Source organism: Bison bison, unplaced genomic scaffold (genome assembly GCF_000754665.1).
Source record: "Bison bison bison isolate TAMUID 2011002044 unplaced genomic scaffold, Bison_UMD1.0 scf7180017864035, whole genome shotgun sequence".
Lineage (NCBI taxonomy): Eukaryota > Metazoa > Chordata > Mammalia > Artiodactyla > Bovidae > Bison > Bison bison.
In genome coordinates this window covers 20,062,888-20,082,688 of record NW_011494607.1, presented here as the reverse complement: position 1 = coordinate 20,082,688, position 19,801 = coordinate 20,062,888, and the positions used below count along the sequence as shown (strand labels likewise).

The 19,801-nt window shown below is 34.0% G+C and overlaps 1 protein-coding gene across 2 annotated transcripts in view; it reads left to right on the top strand.

Annotated features, from left to right (window-relative positions):
* The window catches only part of ASCC3 (activating signal cointegrator 1 complex subunit 3), a 341,661-nt gene that overhangs the window by 219,939 nt on the left and 101,921 nt on the right, over positions 1 to 19,801 (top strand). For both annotated transcript variants that reach the window (XR_824792.1, XM_010834747.1), the window contains exons 21-30: positions 1,006 to 1,231; positions 2,680 to 2,834; positions 5,585 to 5,683; positions 6,628 to 6,796; positions 8,339 to 8,559; positions 10,615 to 10,700; positions 12,149 to 12,315; positions 12,426 to 12,571; positions 12,692 to 12,812; positions 14,987 to 15,129. Coding sequence is in view for 1 of the 2 variants with exons in the window: in XM_010834747.1 (XP_010833049.1) it covers positions 1,006 to 1,231; positions 2,680 to 2,834; positions 5,585 to 5,683; positions 6,628 to 6,796; positions 8,339 to 8,559; positions 10,615 to 10,700; positions 12,149 to 12,315; positions 12,426 to 12,571; positions 12,692 to 12,812; positions 14,987 to 15,129 (1,533 nt within the window). In the remaining variant the exon portion in view is untranslated. The remainder of the gene's footprint in view (positions 1 to 1,005; positions 1,232 to 2,679; positions 2,835 to 5,584; positions 5,684 to 6,627; positions 6,797 to 8,338; positions 8,560 to 10,614; positions 10,701 to 12,148; positions 12,316 to 12,425; positions 12,572 to 12,691; positions 12,813 to 14,986; positions 15,130 to 19,801) is intronic.

The following is a 19,801-nucleotide window of genomic DNA, read 5'->3' as shown; positions in this document are numbered from 1 at the left end:
TACGATTATTTTTCACCTCATAATTTCAAGCCATATCATGTTTGCTTTTTTTCTATTTAAAATCTCATTATTTTTAATCTATTTTTATGATTTTGACCAGATTTAACATTCCTCATTTTCAAATTCACATGTTATTAGATATTATAGATGTCTCTAAGTCATGATTTTTAAAATAATCTTCCATAAAACGATCTGAAAAGTTAATAATAGAAGGAAGCAAAACAATTGAAAACTAATTATGTGAAAAAGAGCCTCAATTATTGTGTCTTTCTGTATGTCTGTGAATCAAGTTTTCCTCAGGTCACTGAATTTAGAATCTTGGTGTTAACTTTGTTAATGTTTAGATCTAGCTTTCAGAAGATACTCTGACAGCAACTTTCCAAATTATTAAAATCACTAAACTGTAGTATCTTCATCTATAAAATCATAATATCAAGACCAAATGCATTTGTCATAAAAATTAAATGAGATAATATATATAAAGCAATGAGCACATTGTCTGGTTTGTAAGGAAGCCATTAATATGGGTAGTTGCACTCATCAACATTTTTTGTTATTCTTTTCTCACTAATTTTTCTCTGACTGGATCCCAAGTCTTCTGCATTTCTCCAAACAGCTTTATAAATTTGATCATTACACTGTATACCCAAGGACAGCCACTGCTGTCTCTTAGATTCTAAATGGTTTCCATAACCTCCTAAATATTTCACATGCCTTTTGTCTCATCTGCTTCATTCCTGTTTAGGGAGATGTGATGTGGAACTTCCTAAGAACTTGGAAATAAAGCTATTCTTGGAGAATTAACCAGAATAGCATCCACATAAAAGGATCGATTATTCTTGTGTAAAAATAATAAAGATAATTAGAGGTATATGAGGATAGATGTTGCCCACAATTAAAGGATGCAGTTTGACATACTTTTTAAACTGAGTCTGAATAATAATTTCATTGATAAATTAAAAATGACATTGGACCTAACCACCAATCCCCCTTTTCATTCTTCAGAATGCAGCTAGAATTGTCCGTGCTCTTTTTGAAATTGCTTTGAGGAAACGCTGGCCTGCCATGACCTACAGGCTCCTGAATCTTAGTAAAGTCATTGACAAGAGGCTTTGGGGTTGGACTAGCCCTTTGAGACAATTTTCAGTCTTACCACCACACATTCTAACAAGATTAGAAGAAAAAAATCTTACTGTGGATAAGCTGAAAGATATGAGGAAAGATGAAATAGGTAAGAAGGAAGCAAAAATGTTTTAATGTAACTGTTACATGCAATTAAAATATTTTGCTTAATGTTACAAAAAGCACTATGAATTTTCATTTTACTACAGATAAACTTTTACCATTTTATTTGTTTTTTAATTGATCTAAACTCAAGCAAAATTTAAACTTCTGAAAAATCTTTAAATTTTATGTAGTTACTCAATGAAATTATTAGTTAAAATGGAGTTTAGGTTGTCATACCCTTGATTATTTTACAGATACAATCTTAGCTACAAATAATGAGAATTAGTTAATGACATTTATTCTCAAATTATTTCTCAATATTTAATTCATTTCATTGCCTTTTGTTATGTGTATCAACAGTATTTCAATAAAAAAAGTATGTCAGCAATACACTGTACAATTTTTCAGATTCTAAATGAGCCTCATCATTATATATGTATAGATCTTTAAATACTGTTGGTATCAGTATGTAAATAGTATTTGGTCTTCTATGCTTTCCACATAATTCTGAAAAATTATCCCTGCATATCTTGCCATGTGCCTTAACATTCTGTTGAACAAACACGGATTAGGTAATGTTTCAGATTCTGAATAGAATAAGCTTAACGCATGAAGGGAGGCAGGCTGAGGAGAACAGGGGTTTGGCAAAAGGCCCATAGATACAAGGAGAGGCTGGGATAGTTATTTCCCCTGTGTAATAAGAATACTTCTAAGATGGAATGAAAAAAGGGAGGTATCAATAAATGAACTAGAAAGTTGGGATTACTCGCATTTTCTAATGTAAATATTTTATTAAATAAGAGGAATCACCTTAGTTTCAAACTTTAGTGTACATAAAACATTTTGGTTTACTTATAAATGTGCTTTAAAAAAATTATATTATGAACCACCAGGACACATAAGAAATACTGATCCTATAAAAAATATAACCTATTTCCACTTAGTCGCTTGAATTAGAGTAGGAAAATGTTTCTAGTTAGTCACGTCTGTTTGTGAGCCCCCCAACGCCACCCTGATGCTTTCCTGCATATCTATATTTCAGGATCTCAACATTTATGAAAATATGTATATATAAGTGGTTAATTTTGTGCTAGATTGGCCATATTTTATATTTTATCTGTGTTTCCTATAATGTGTCTTAAACTGACTAGGAGAAAAGTAGAACTGTTTATAGTAGTTTAAAAACTATCAAGTTTCAGTAATTTTAAGAACCCTCTTAATAGCTGAAAAAAGAAAAAATCCTGATACTGGTTTTCAGAGCTATGAATTGCTAATTCAAGTTAACTATTAAAAAATATTCAAACATGCCAGGTCAAGAATGTCAACCATTCTACATAGCAAATCATAAAACAAGCAATAAAATCACCTTCTCTGAAATCCCATTTACAAGTCAGATTTTATTGCTTCTTTCCTGTCTGGACACATTTCTTCTAAGTGATGTTTTCCCTGCAGGTCACATTCTGCATCATGTGAATATTGGGCTCAAGGTCAAACAATGTGTTCATCAGATTCCTTCTGTAACGATGGAAGCATCCATTCAGCCCATCACACGGACTGTCCTCCGAGTGACGCTTAGCATCTCTCCTGATTTCTCTTGGAATGATCAGGTAGACATGGAAAACACCTAAATCTACCTACATTAAGGAAATATGTCTGTACTCCAGGTTCAACTATACCTCCCTACATCTGTCCTCAAGGCGTATAGAAAATCCTTTAAAAAGAATATACATTGAAGAATCATTTAAAACATTGTAATAGTATTTACTCTCATCCTCAAGGTAAGCATGTGGTATAATAGATGAATAATATGTCAACCAATGAGACTCCATCAGAGAATTATAGGAAACCTAAAATGTCACATGAAACAATGGTATAGTGGTTTCAACTCCATAGCGACTTTAATTCTATCCTCTTTCATTTTTTTTTCTAGCTGTATGTACTCTGTCATTTTAATGTACTTAAAATTCAAGATTCTTCATGCTAAAAGAGCCCTTTTAAAATCCTGATGTTTCTCAAACTATCATTCTCTTCTTCACTGTTAGACTTGTAGGAGTAATCTACATTTACCTCCTGGTTGTCTGATTCCCACTGAGACAACTACTTCAGTGATCACCAAAGACTGACTGATTGCCATAATAAATAGCCTTTCCTTAGTTATCTTCTTTATTTCCATAAGCATTAAGTGCTATACATTGTCCTTGCCAATGTCCTTCTTTGGCTTCCATCCCTTTCCTATTTCTGTTTTTACCCCTACTTCTGTTCTTTCTTCTAAAACTTAGCTGTTACTATGTGTGTATGTGTGTGTGTATATACACACACATACGCACGTTGAAAATCCACTCTGGATCCTCTTATTCAGTCAGTAATTCTTTGTGTATTAGCTGCTCAGGCATGTCCTACTCTTTGCAACACCATAGACTGTAGCCTGCCAGGCTCCTCTGTCCGTGGAATTCTCCAGGCAAGAATACTGGAGTGGATTGCTATTTCATTCTCCAGGGGATCTTCCTGACCCAGGGATTGATCCTGGGTCTCCTGCATTGCAAGCAGATTCTTTTACCACTGAGCCACCAGGGAAACACTCAATAACTTTAAGGTCTATCTTTGCACCAGTTACTATACAAAGAGTACAGTAGAAAGGAGATTGCAGGTACAGACAGGCAAGTGTCAGTCCTTTCAAGAGGCCAGTGGGGAATGAAAATCAGTAAATGTAGTATAGCAGTGCCTACTTTATAAGGTTCTAGTTAAGTGTAAGTAAATATTGTCTGCATATTTACAATATTTGTCATAATGTCATCATCTGCATGACATTAGTACCTCTTTAAGGTGAATGCATTTTATTATACCCAACCATAGCCCTAACTGAAATCAACCATTGGCCTTAAAGTGTCCTAACCATTCATTCTTTCAGTTTCCTCATCTGTAAACATGTATTATAATAATAATTATCTTTCTCACAGAATTTCTGTGAGGATAAGATGAAAGAAAATTATACTTAATATTTTTATAAATATAAAATTTATGTAAAATATAAGATTACCATTAGCCATAAACTCTAGTTTTTATATATTGGAATACATAGAAGTTTTAGATTTTTTACCCTATTTTCTTCTCTTAAGATACATAATAAATCTCCCACAATGCATAGCTGCTTTTATCAGTTAGAATACTGTTGGCTGTAAGAATAGCAAATATGAGTAGTCTCAAACTGACTTAAGGAAAAGAAGGTATGTGTGTGTGCTAAGTCACTTCAGTCATGTCCAGTTCTTTGCGACCCCATAGACTGTATGTAGCCCACAGGCTCCTCTGTCCATGGCTTCTCTAGGCATGAATACTGGAGTGGGTTGTCATGCCCTCCTCCAGAGGATCTTCCTGACCCAGGGACCGAACCTGCGTCACCTGCAGCTCCTGCAATGCAGGCAGATTCTTTACCACTTGAGCCACCAGGGAAGCCCAAAGAAGATACATCCTCTTACAGAATGACAGGTCCATGGGTAGAAGAGCCCCTAAAGATGACTGAGTCTTCTGTTTAAGAATACTGTTCCAAAGCCAGGATCTTTCCATCTCTTTTCTCTGCTGATATTTTTTACTACTTCTCAAATGTATTCATGCTTCCTTGTTCACAGTTAACAGAGAGTGGGAAAAAATACTCCCTGCTTCAGCAGCCCAGAGCATGCACCTTTTCTTTAGCCCGATTGGGCCAGTTCTGGCCATGTGCCTGTCCCTTGCCGCATGCTCTTGTGAAGGGGATACTATAAGCTGATTAGCGTATGCTAACCAAAATTACTCTCGGTGGTGGGGTAGCCTTCAATGTTACATGAGAGAGAAAAAGAGATGAACATACTGAATAAGTCTAGGCTTTGTTAGGAATAAAAATGGAGAGGAATGAGTACACAGAACACAATATATCTATCCAATGGAATATTACCTGTTAGTAAGAAGGAATGTAGGACTGATGCATGCTATGACATGAATGAAAATATTATGGCAAGTGAAAGAAACCAGTCGCATATGATTCCATTTACATGAAATGTCGAAAACAGGCAAGTCTATAGAGAAAGAAAATAGACTGTGGTTGTCAAGAGTTGGAGGTTGATATGATGGAAAGATGGATAGGGTACAAGGTTCTTTAGGGGATGATGAAAATGTCCTAAAATTAGATTATAAAGATGGTCACAAAACTTTGTAAAAGTATTAAAACTATTGAACTGTATACTTTAAGTGAGTAAACTTTGTTATGTAAATTCCATATCAATAAATCTGTTAAAAAGAGAGAAAGGAATGGGTTCTGGGAATGCTAACAATAGAATCCCTTACTTGAATTAAAATATATAGTATTAGGATACTATTTTCCTTCTAGGTCCATGGGACAGTAGGAGAACCCTGGTGGATTTGGGTAGAAGATCCTACAAATGATCATATTTATCATTCAGAGTATTTCCTAGTTCTAAAAAAACAGGTAAATATATCTATGTGACTCTATCATTTTGTTGCTATCATTGAAAAGAAAATATAAACTAAATAATTTCTGTTTTTACCTATTTCTCTACAATTTCACAATGCCACTGAAGCTTTATTTATTATGTTTTATGTTTCTGTTTGGTTTTAAAAGAGAATAGTGATTAAATGTTATAATATTCATATATTCAATGTGATTTTCATCTGAGAAATTGAATTATAATCTTTCTAATGGTTTAAGGCATAGATTCCAGAGGGGTGGAATGTGTCAAGTGGGTGGAATAAATAAAATTTTTAAAATTAAATAAATAAAAAATAACTTTAGTGTTATACAGGCACAGTATTAAGACTACTGAGTACATTATATAAAAGACATTCTTTTTTAAAGTTCCAGAAAGACTCAGTTTGATGGAATTCACTATGATGCTTCATTCCTAATTTCTCTTTTTATCAAAGCGAAACAAGCTTTAGGCCTGAGTGGACATCTATAGAATTTTATAGCAATATTTTATCTTCATTGCATTTGTGTTCATGATTATCTTTTATTTATGCCAAGTGTTCTGTTATTCCACTTATGGTAGTGAAAGATTTTTTTTAAATATTAAATGAATAATTTGGTAAACATGAAGTTAAGTACTTGAATGAATGAAGTTAGGAAAATTATGATAATGAGTTAAATTGGTAACTTGATAATACATAATGATATGTATATGTAAATATTATAAGTTCAGCATATGTTTTTCCTTCTATAATATCAGATCTCCTCAGAGGATGACCACCTACAAGTTTCTGAAGTATCTGAATATCTCAGCTATTTAGAAATCCAAGATATTTTCTTTCTCTTTAGTACATATTGCTGTAGATACCATTGTTTTTACAAGAGAATAATAAGGCCTCTAGGCTACTAGAATAACCATATTCATTTTATACTTTATTTCACATTAGGTCATCAGTAAAGAAGCTCAACTACTGGTATTTACAATCCCTATTTTTGAGCCTCTGCCTTCCCAATACTACATCCGAGCAGTGTCTGATCGATGGTTAGGAGCTGAGGCTGTATGTATTATCAACTTTCAACACCTGATTCTACCAGAGAGACATCCTCCCCATACAGGTAACATGTGGAATAGTAACTTGAATCATTGATTTTCCAAAATTGTTGTTTTTAGTTCATGTTTAAAAGTATCTATGCTTTAAAATTGTCTGAATTTAAGTAAAAACCCATCTTATTTATCAATAGAGTTTGAGAAGAGACTTTTCGAAATCAAATGTAGACACTAATGCAGGCCTAAATTTGTTTTTTTAATTTGAGTTCCAAATACATTAAACTAAGCCTAGTTCAGTTAACAAGAATGACACTCACTGTTGCTGTATTACTGTACCTTCATCTCTATAATCATTATGATTTCTCAAAAAATAATGAAATTGTAATATCTATTGATCTATTCATTGAAGAAGACTTTTCTGATTTTCTTTCATCAAATAAGCTTTGTGATACCTAGAATCTCAAAATAAAAAACTTAAAAATGGTGCTTTATTTTTTGATTAAAATGTAGTTGATTTACAGTGTTGTGTCAGTCTCTGCAGTATAGCACAGTGACCCAGTTAGATATACATATGTACACTTTTAATAGTTTTCCCATTATGGTTTATCACAGTATATTAAGACTAGTTCCCTGTGGTATACATTAGGACCTTGTTGTTTATCCCTACTAAATGTAATAATTTGAATCTACCAACCCCAAACTCTCAGTCCATCCCTCTTCTCTTCCTTCCCCTTGGCAACCGCAAGTCTGTCCTCTGTGTCTCTGAGTCTGTTTCTCTTTTGTGGGTGTTTTTAACATATGCTACCAACATCACTACTAGGTCTCTATGGTTGTAGTACCTGATTTTAACATGTATTGATGTTATATTTTAATTCTCATTTAATCCCTTCTTTGTTGAGTGGATAAGCATGTTTATTTATGTATTTAGATGATTTTCTGACTACATTTTTAAATGCAACAAATGTACCACCATGACATATCAATTGGTATTAAAAAACACATGATGTAACCTCAGTGATTTCTAGTTCTGTGTGGATCCAAGTATATATTCAGGCATTCCACTGAGCTCGAATCAGCTAGGATTTTCCATGTTTTCTCAGCACAGTTCTTATTTACCCAGTCATGCTCTGATTTAAAACTCCCACACAAGTTTCTTCTTATTTTAGGTTGTTAGTTTGCATTGTCTAGAACAACAGTGTACTCAACCACTCTGTTTTGTCAATTATCTAACAAATGAAGAGTTATTTGTTCTTAGTAACTGTTTTATACTAGTTTGCAAGTGGTTTTCCTTCTTCTACAGGTTGGTGTAAATTTAGTTTTCTTCTAAAACATGCATATATCCATATACCTGTCATTTAGATCTCTTTCCTGATTGGAAGATCATTAGCACTGTCTTAGAGGGAGCTCTGCCAGAAAAGCAAAATTATGATATGTCAATATCGTAATTGTGGTAATGAGGGGGGGGGGGAGATCTGTAACTAGTATATAAGAATTGGTTAATCCTTTTTTCCCTCTAAAGCATTAAGGATTATTATAATTTGTTTCAAAAAGACAGTATTTTATAATGTGCATGTTCTCCAGTTTTGTATGTACTTGTTGAATCTTTTCAGAATTACTGGATCTTCAGCCTTTACCTGTCACAGCTTTGGGCTGTGAAGCATATGAAGCACTGTACAACTTCAGCCACTTTAACCCTGTGCAGACACAAATATTTCATACGCTGTATCACACAGACTGTAATGTCCTACTTGGAGCACCCACTGGATCAGGAAAGACTGTTGCAGCTGAATTAGCCATTTTCAGAGTCTTCAACAAGTACCCTACTTCAAAGGTCAGTTGGAAACAATCACATATTTACATTCAATTATAAAACATACTTTACAATCTGTAAATTAGCCAGTTCTAAATATACTGGCAGGACTTACTGAATAGATTTGCCACTCTCTTGTGAGTTTGCCACTCTCTTGTGAGTTTTCCACGGGGGCCCAGATCAATATATGAGTAAATGGCCACAAGGAAATTTATATTAATACTTTGGAGTCCTTTAGTTAGATTTCTAATGTACTTATTGGCACTCACATGTCCTTTCCTCATTGTAAAGTATCTATAATTCATAGGAAATTTCATTTTAAGATATGTAGTTCATAGCCATACTTATAAGAAATATAATGATTCATAATCATTAATCATAATCAAACCCTTTGGCTGTGAAGGAAATATACGTTAATAAATTCAGCTGATTACCCTCAGGAAATACCAAGGCAGCCTTTATTCCACATTTCTCCAAATGGCCATGCTATTATTAATGTAAATAATGTGTCGAGTCAAATAAGTGTTGATTTTAAGCTTTCTTGAAATGCGAAGTACTCTCAGAAACCTTTTTTTCCAAAAAAGTGAATTTATTTGTTATGATTAGAATTATGCACTCTTTTCCTCATCATTTGTGATTTTAGAAATGTTTTAACTTCCTTTTTCAATGATTTTCATTTAGTAGCTATTCTTCCCTGCTTAACTTTATGTTTTCCTGGTGGCTCAGAGATTAAAGCTTCTGCCTCCAATGCGGGAGACCTGGGTTCGATCCCTGGGTCAGGAAGATCCCCTGGAGAATCCCATGGACAGAGAAGCCTGGTAGGCTACAGTCCACAGGGTCGCAAAGAGTTGGACACGACTGAGCGACTTCACTTTTACTTTCTTTCACTCTTAAGTTTATTATGTGGCTATGGATCCATTGAAAGTGAAAAAAAGTGAAAACAAAAGTCACTAAGTTGTGTCCGACTCTTTGTGACCCCCCAGCTGTAGCCTGCCTGGCTCTTCTGTCCATGGAATTCTCCAGGCAAGAATACTGGAGTGGGTGGCCATTCCCTTCTCCAGGGAGTGTTCCCTTCTCCAGGGGATCTTCCCAAGCCAGGGATCAAATCCAGGTCTCCCACACTGCAGGTGGATTCTTTACCATCTGAGCCACCAGAGAAGCTCAAGAATACTGGAGTGGGTAGCCTATCCCTTCTCCAGGGGATCTTCCCAACCCAGGAGTCAAACCAGGGTCCCCTGCACTGCAGGCGCCTTCTTTACCAGATGAGCTACTAGGGAAGCCATTAGGAGACAAATTTAACACAACCAGTAGAGCTCTGTTCTAAATTCGAAACATTCTATACAGGAAAGAATTTTTTTCCAGTAAGTAATCTGTATGAAAGTTTAGATTATTAAAGACCAGGGTTTTTTATTTTTAATTTATTTTTGTTTTCTAAATTGTAGAACACCTAAAATGTATGACTGGCATTGGCGTCTTCCATAAAATCTACATTAAAATTTAAACAGCTGGATTATTTATCTGTATAATTTCAAAATTAGTAGCTTTTTTCATGAAAGGGTTATAGTATATATAATTTATTATCTCCTAGTTTTTAAAAAATTTTCACATTATGTTAAAAGATAATTTCATTCTGTGACAACCAAGAGGGGTGATGTGCAGTAGGGAGTGGTAAGGAGGGTCAACAGAGAGGGCACATATGTATACTTAGGACTCATTCATGTTGTTGTATGGCAGAAGCCAACACAATATTGTACAGCAATTATCCTCCAATTAAAATTAAAAAATTTTAAATGATAATTTCATTATAAACCACCTAAAGAAAATACCAATGGTGCTTTTTAAAAAATATTTAAAATTATCTATGTCAGTATTTTCATGATTTGTTACATTCAAGTCTTACTTTGGCTAAATGTAGTTTAAGCTAATGACATTTTCCCATTAATTTAAAATTTTAAGTCTTTCAGTATTAAAAGATACATTTAACTACACTTATATTTTGATAAATTTTATTGAGTTTACCTTTATTTGAAAATGATGTCACTGTTTTTATGAGATCTTTTTGTATCCCCATTTTAGGCAGTATATATTGCACCCTTAAAAGCCCTAGTACGTGAACGAATGGATGATTGGAAAGTTAGAATAGAAGAAAAACTTGGTAAAAAGTAAGTTCTTACTTTTCAGAAGATATGTGATGAATAATTGAAAAAGATCAGGAAATAAAAGATTTGCATAAAACTGTTGAATGCTTTTAAATGATTTTCATTTTATTTAAAAGTGTTATAGTTAAAATGTTATCAATATTCTCACTTGTTTCAAGATTGAAAAATGAAAGCCCTTAATTTACTTAAACTTTTATTTGGCAAGAAAATTTTCTCAAAACTTTAGATTCAAAAACAAAAGAAAAATAAGATATGTCTCTATTTTTCTTTCACACACTTCAAAGTAGCTTCCAAAAACTCCTTAGAAGGCATTTTGCATGTAAATAATTTACCAAAAAAAGAAAAAGAAAATCATTGGAGAACATGACTTAAAAAAATTTTTTTTACTACTGACAAGGTTACTTATTATAATATTTTTTTAATAGCAAGATTGCATGTATCCTGAGTGACTGCTGGAGCATCACTAAATATATTATGACACATTCACACAATGAAAATATTGTCTTACTCTATGAAAAAAATGAATTCTATATACTGAGAAATAGATCTTCCAAGATACTGTTTAAAGAAATGTTTTTAACTTAAGTATTCCCCTTTTGTTTTTAAAACTTGGTGAAGAATATAAATATGTGTTTGTTTTAGAATGAGAATCAGGTGATGAGAATATCCATTTTGCAGAGACTATTTACTACATATATATATATACTTTGAACCATACAAATATATTACCTATTCAAAATAATAAATAAAATGTAAAAAAATAATAAAAGGAACAAAAAGCTTTGGGAATGCTATCCTTGGAGGAACTAATCTTGATTTTTTTTTCTGTTTTTTGAAAGTCAAAACAGATATAAAAATGACTTCATGGTTACCTAAAATTTGGAGTTAGCCTTCAATTTTCCTTCTTTCTCACAATAATTCTGAGATCTTCTCAGAATGGGAAGACAATATTTGCCCCAACTTACCTTGTTTGTGTCCTTATATATTTGAATTTGCCTATAATATCTAGACAATTTCAACCTAAGAAAAGAAATGAAACTTACACACAATCATATTCTTAATGAATGCCTCCTTTTGTCTTAATAAGTTAACACTTTCCCTCATTAGAAAGGTGTTTATTCCAACATAAGGAGGAGGTGTGAGTTCACCTCTGTAAAATCACAAAGGGTAGAGACTTTGTAAACATAATCAAAACAAAGTTTGATACTCTTGCATATCTGCATAGAAGTTAGATCACAGTGATTTGCTTTTATACATTCTTCATTTTATGGGAGGAAATCATCTTAGAATCATTAAGAAATATCTGTTTTGGACTCAAGTCAAAAAATTTCAGAAGTCAAAGGGAGATAAAGTAGTTTTAAGCATAGTAAAATTTTATTTTGAAGGCCATATTTTTTCTAAGCTCATGTGTTACCTGAAAATTTAAAGGGATAATTTTTATTCTCCTGCAGAGTTATTGAACTGACAGGAGATGTAACTCCTGATATGAAATCCATTGCCAAGGCTGACCTTATTGTGACCACACCAGAGAAGTGGGATGGAGTCAGCCGAAGCTGGCAAAATAGGAACTATGTAAAGCAAGTCACTATTCTCATCATAGATGAGATCCATCTGCTCGGTGGGTACCACTGCATCTGAATCCAGTTTACAAACTTGGACTTGTCATACCTGCAGCAGCTAGCATCAGGACTTGTTAAATGATTAACATCCATTATTCCTCTTTCTTAGGGGAAGAAAGAGGCCCTGTTCTAGAAGTCATTGTATCTCGAACGAATTTCATCTCATCCCACACAGAAAAGCCTGTTAGGATAGTTGGACTATCCACTGCATTAGCTAATGCCAGAGACCTTGCTGACTGGCTCAATATTCGTCAGGTATGTGAAAGATTGGTAAACCAGACATTTCATGGTATGGGTTAGGGCCTTATTAAGGAGGCAGTAGAATATTATAAATTATAAAAACTGGAAATGGTTTCTCTCTCCTTTTTACTCTAGATGGGCTTGTTCAACTTCCGACCATCAGTACGCCCAGTTCCACTGGAAGTTCACATTCAGGGTTTCCCAGGTCAACATTACTGTCCTCGTATGGCTAGTATGAATAAGCCTACATTTCAGGGTAAGCTTCAGATTTCCTGGGATGAATAACAACCGTTTTGTATGGTGGCCTTTAAATGCATTCTAAATATCGTGGGCTTCTTTGAAAGGGTGGTGCTGCTCCAACTTCTACAAATATCTAGAACTATTTACCTTAACTGTTGAGGAATATTAATATATATTGAACTGACTATTGAAAGTTTGATTTCATAAGTTAAAGTGTCTTCATAGTAGAATAAATGTATGTACTCTAAAAAAATCAAATTATTCTTAAAATTAATTTATTAAGGTATTATGATAGTAACTTGAGTAAATGACAAGTAGAATATTTATTTTAGACTCATAATATTAATTTTTATCAGAAATCATCTGAAAATTTTAAGTACTGTTTTTGGCTATGTATGTGTTTATGTTTTATTTTTTGTTTTTCCCTTTCTAACAAATTAGGCAGGCAGGAAAGATTTAAAAATAACACTCCTATTTTATTGAAACATGTTTTCATGTTTAGGCTGCATAAGGAATATTTATTATATCAATTAAAAATAACCTCCAAAATAAATTCTCTAATGTGAACTGCTGTTGATTGTGAGGTGACAGTTGTGAGGTGACTTTTTAGCTGCTGTAATTAGCCTTATGACAGAAGCAAAGTATTGATTGTGAACTGGAGACCAATCTTGGCAGTTCAGATTATTTACACCTCCAAAGAAGCATTGTACAAAATCACTAATGAACAATAAATCTGCCATGAGCTGTTCAGCCACACCTGTTCTTGCAGCAGCAAAAAATCCATTAAATGTTTGAGGTTTAAAAAAGAGGCACATTCATTCATTCATGATTATGTGCACCAATGATACCAATATTGTGCTAATATGTGTATTTTAAATGTATCTCTAATATGATTTATCAAAGTATTACCATTTGCATTCTATAAATTCTGATCAACTGTGAATGTGTTAATTTTTCATAGTATGTTTGATGGATTGGTTCCATTTAAGGAATGACTGATTCCAAACCAGTGATTGAAATGAAGCAATTTATATTATGTAAATCAACAGTAAATTAACTATGCCTACACTTCTCTAAATATTGCATAAGTACAGCAGCTATCCTTGTAAACTCTTTATTATACCTGTAGTGGATCACTATATTTCTTTGAGTTTACATTTATGATTTTGTGGTAGCTTTATTTCTCACTCTTAGGTATAAATATAGCCAAGGTCATGTCAACATTTCCATTTATGAACCTTGTTCTTTTACCCCATAAAAAAGAAATTCTGCAGCTCACATTTCAAACAAGAAATTACAAGGAAGTTGTACTTTTTAGTATAAAAATTTCTCATATCTCTGACTGTTTTAAGAGACCTATGTACACATAAGTATAAATTCTCCTTGTGCCATCTTATCAGTATTTTGGAACCTATGCATAGCAAAGAAACTTCAATCCCAGTTAAGTCAAATGATTTGTATGGCTATTTAAGTAATATTTTTTCGGTCTTATTACCCAGTTTTCAAACTACTTATCTTGTGTGCCTATTCCCTGTGTGCCGTCACTCAGACATGGATTCAAGCATGGTATTTTCTTCAGCTCTCTTCTGCATTCTCTTATCTTACCACTTTAAACCTTATGCTTATGTTTTGGGGAAAACATTTTTATGACATATCTGGCTAATTTATTGATACAAACTCACTTAATTTTTCTATCTACTGGTGACAGGACAAAAATAAAAGGAATTTTTTGTGGCTTTCCTTCAACCCCACCCCTGCCTCAGGTCTTGATTCTCTCTCCAGACCCCAGGACCAACTAACTCTGTAGTATCATTGCTTAGGCAAGCAGAAACACAACTCAAAAATAGAAAACCCAACCTGAGATCTAGTATCCCTGTACAGTTGTGTCCATATACAGTTGTTTATGGAGAGTCTCAGCTTTTCAGTCTCCTTCCTTGGCAGGTCAGAACTGAACCAGGAGTCAAGATAGTTCACTTTTCCCTGTCTTGGGCAAAAAATTCCGCTAAGTAGAGACAGCTACCTTTCCTTTCCTATCATTTCTCCAGTATAATGTCAAAATTTCATGACCAAATTAAGAATTCGATTAAATCATTTACATCCTTAGTTTTCATGCATTTGTTTGATATCCTAATGAAATTCAGATTCTGGTTTAAGTGGCTTACTATTTTATTTTCTACAATTTTTCAATAGCAATTAGAAGCCATTCTCCAGCCAAACCTGTTTTGATATTTGTCTCATCAAGACGTCAAACTCGCCTTACTGCTTTGGAATTGATAGCCTTTCTAGCTACTGAAGAAGATCCAAAGCAGTGGTTGAATATGGATGAAAGAGAGGTAAGCAACATATTTTAATTCTACTTCTTATACCTGTCAAATTAGTGTGTATTATAGCATAATGGGAATTACATATATAATTATGTTTAGTTTTAATCTATTTATTACCATTGCTGTTGTTTTTAAGTCATGTCCAACTCTTTGCAACCCCGTGGACTGTAGCCCACCAGACTCCTCTGTCCATGGGATTTCCCAGGCAAGAATACTGGAGTGGGTTGCCATTTCCTTCTCCAGGAGAGATTCCTGATCCAGGGATCAAACCCATGCCTCCTGCCTTGCAGGCATATTCTTTACCATTGAGTCACCCAGGCTTCCCATTTATTACTGTATTTCTCCCTTTAACTTCATCACCTATGTATATTTTAATATTTGGCTAAGTTTTTTCATAATATTTGAATGTTCACTGCTCTTGAAATTCATAATCAATTTTGCAAAATTAACTTTGTATAAACTATATAACATGACCATCTTCAAAACTTTAGAAAACACTGATAAAGTAAAGCCTATTATTGTCCTTTAAGTAATAAGCATCATTAAAATGTTTTCATATCTGCATAATTCTATTATATGACTATTCCATTGTACTTTTCTCCTATAATTAAACAATCATTCATCTTTATTATTATGGGTTTTTCTTTATTTAGAGTTATTTCCTGAGTACAGACTTATAAATTTTAAATTAATGGTTCAAATAATGTAGCCATTTTTTATAATTTTTCATACACACTGATAATTACTTTCTAAAAGGGCTGTACCAATTTTGATTATCCCTATTGATGTATGAATTGTCAGCAGTGTATGAGAGTAACAGTCTCAGTATATGCTCACTTGTTGTAATTTATTGTTATAGATAAAATGTTTCTTGTTTTAGTGTTTTAATGTGTGCCTTAATTTTTTTGTAGTTGAACATTTTTTTCCATATATTTAATTTTATTCTCTTTTGTCCCTTCATTCCTTTGGGCTTTTATCTGTTGCAGTACAGCATTTTAAAAATATATTTGTGTGGGAACCTTACCAAATTGAAATACCATATACCCATGCATACACCCCTAAAACTTTATACAGGCATACCTTAGAGATATTGTGGATTGGGTTCCAGCTACTGCAATAAAACAAACATTGCAGTAAAGCTAATCACACAAAATTTTTGTTTTCCTAGTGCTTAATAAAAGTTACATTTACACTATACTATAGTCATCTAAGTGTGCAATAGTATTATATCTTTAAAAAAGTACATAACTTAATCTATTATAAAAAGACTGTATTGCTAAAAAAAACACTCACCATCATCATCTGAGCCTTCCATAAGTCATAATTGTAATATCAAAGATCACTGATCACAGATCATCATAACAAATAAAATAATGATGAAAAAGTTTGAAATACTGAGGGAATTGCCAAAATATGACACAGAGACATGAAGTGAGCAAATGTTGTTGGAAAAATGGCGTTGATAGACTTGTTCAACATGAAATTGCCACAGACCTTCCGTTTGTAAAGAAAAAATAAAGCCACATTATTTGCAAAGCACAATAAAATGAGGTATGCCTGGTATGAGGCATGTCACTCATGAAGTATGTTACTTTTTTCCATATGTATGTATTAGTTATATATACATGTATTAACCTTCCATCTGCTTTATTAGTAAATTTTGGTAGTTCACTGAGTGTCTTTTAGTTTTTTCAAATGGCAGTTTTTGCATTTTATGTGAAACAGTCTGTTAATATGATTCTTTGTGATTCCTTCCAGTACTTCTAAATGTAGGTATTCTCCTATCTCCTGCCATAGATTGATAGTGATATTTTCTTCCTTACACTTTTCTGGTTTTTTAAAATATGTTCCTAGCTGGAGTTACGATTGGAAAAAAGTAACTGAAATCAGTGATAAAACTGTTGCATTGTCTTCCTTCTCCCTGCACATCTCATGTGGCCTGAAGGACAGTAATCACAGTGCTCCTAGCCTACGAGTGCCAGTCTCAACAGTCACATATTCCTCCCCTTCCATGTCTCACAACTCATTTAGGGTTGGATGGTCCTGTGTATATTACAGTCATATGTTAACATTAGTTAACTAGCAACAGTTAATATTTCAAGATGTTCTTATGTAGGACCACAGATGACCTTATTAATCACTAATAAGTAGCAGAACCCAAAATTAACTTCATGTAAAAGCTATCACATAACCCATGAAGTAGGGTGAAAGCCATCATTTATCTTTCAAGTTTCGTCATTACTCCTTTAATGTGATTTGTAGGTATACACATGGTATATAATTCAAGATAATTTAAAATCAAAATAATTTTGTCAAAAGTTCCTTATCCTGTGTTATTTACTTATTATGCCCAAATAAATGACCCTGTTGTATTTAAACATTATCTTGACTTAAAGGAAATGCTGAAAAATTGATGTATAAAATATATACCTGTATACAGTTTAGTTTATATACAGCATCTATCTAACCTTATTTTCTTTTTGGTTTTGTTTTTTTCCTCTTGTTTCTTATCCCTAACAGTGTTCCTAATGGAGACTTTTCTTTGAAGTCAGGGTACAAGGTAGCTATTTACATTTGGGGATGTGTGCTCAAAGCATATTTATATAAGAACTGTGCCTTTAGCACATATGTGACTCACATGAACCTCAAATGTGAACCTCATGTGCTCTCCCCAGCTGTAGTTCAACTCTACTATTCTTTATTTTTCATTTAAAGGTGTGAGGCCTTAGAAACTCTGGACTGCTCACCATTGTATGAAACTACTTCTCTGTTTTGTATTTTTTTTTTATCAGCAAAAAATCTATCACCAAGGCTTATTAGAACATACAGAAATTACCTACATGGTTTTTGCTGTTTCATATATTTCATTGCTAAAATAGGCCAGTTGGAAATTATGTCATTTCTGGACATTTTGTTTCACTAAGCACATCTCAAGAATAAGACAACCCAAGCTTTGTTTTTATTCCTGCCACTAAAATCCATCACCTTTAAAGTCAAATTCTCTGAGGGTTTACAACTGATTATTATGTGAATTCATCTAATTATACTGAAATCTACTATAAAGTAAGTTTTCACTGTTGAATCCTCTAAATGAATTAGGATTTTTCAAGGCTTCAATTTTTGTAAGAGTTACTCTCCATGATATCCTGGCCTAGACATTTAGTAACTATTCCTGTTGCTGCTTCTTGGACAGTGTCAGGTTGGTGTTCTGTGGTAGGTCATGAGTACTCTGGGTAGGAAACTTGAGCATTCAAAGGAGGCAGGGTAAGCATGGGAGCAGTTATCCCAGCAGCTATAGAGTAGGGAGACCCTGTGGAAGATAGTAGCATCAAAATAATTCTTCAGTTGAATGGTGTGAAGTCAGGAAGTGTCCCTAGGTGTGGAGGTGGGAAGGGAGGGATTCAGGGGAGGGAGGAAAGAAAGCTACGGCAAATCTGAAGAGGATGGAGAAACAGAATGTGACCAAGGAAGAATATATGTGTTCTATTTTGATTATCAGCAAAGACAAAAGAAATTATCTAACTAGATTCTTAACCCAGTAAAGCATCAAAGTAAAATATTAGAAAGTATCACTGATGTGAAATCATACTGCAGAATGAGAAAACTCTAATAATAGTAATGTTCTTTCATATTTACCATTATGAAGGCTCCTGCAGTGATTCCAAAGGTTTGTAGGCATGTGCTGCTATGCGTCTTGGATTTCTCAGTTGGACAGCCACCACTCCCACCATTAACCCCAAATGGTTGGGTCTTGCATCACTCTCTCAAGCTTATTGCAAAATTCACATTTAAATTGAAGAAAGTAGGGAAAACCTCTAGACCATTCAGGTATGACCTAAATCAAATCCCTTATGATTGTACAGCAGAAGTGACAAATAGATTCAAGGGATTAGATCTGATAAAGTGCCTGAAGAACTACAGAGAGAGGTTCATAACATTGTACAGAAGGCCGTGATCAAAACCATCCCCAAGAAAAAGAAATACAAAAAGGCAAAATAGTTATTGGAGGAGGACTTACAAATAGCTGAGAAAAGAAGAGAAAGACAAAGGAGAAAAGGAAAGATATATCCATCTGAATGCAGAGTTCTAAGAATAGCAAGGAGAGATGAGAAAGCTTTCTTTAGTGATCAGTGCAAAGAAATAGAGAACAATAGAATGAGAAACACTAGAGAAAATTAGAGATACCAAGGGACTGTGTCATGCAAGTTCAGTTCAGTTGCTCAGTCATGTCTGTCTCTTTGCGACCTCATGCAGTACAGCACTCTAGGCCTCCCTGTCCATCACCAGCTCCCGGAGTTCACTCAGACTAACGTCCATCGAATCGGTGATGCCATCCAGCCATCTCATCCTGTCGTCCCCTTCTCCTCCTGCCCCCAATCCCTCCCAGCATCATAGTCTTTTCCAATAAGTCAACTCTTCACATGAGGTGGCCAAATTATTGGAGTTTCAGCTTCAACATCAATCCTTCCAGTGAACACCCAGAACTGATCTCCTTTAGGACGGACTGGTTGGATCTCCTTGCAGTTCAAGGGACTCTCAAGAGTCCTTTCCAACACCACAGTTCAAAAGCATCAATTCTTCGGCGCTCAGCTTTCTTTATAGTCCAACTATCACATCCATACATGACCACTGCCATAAGGGTGGTGTCATCTGCATATCTGAGGTTATTGATATTTCTCCC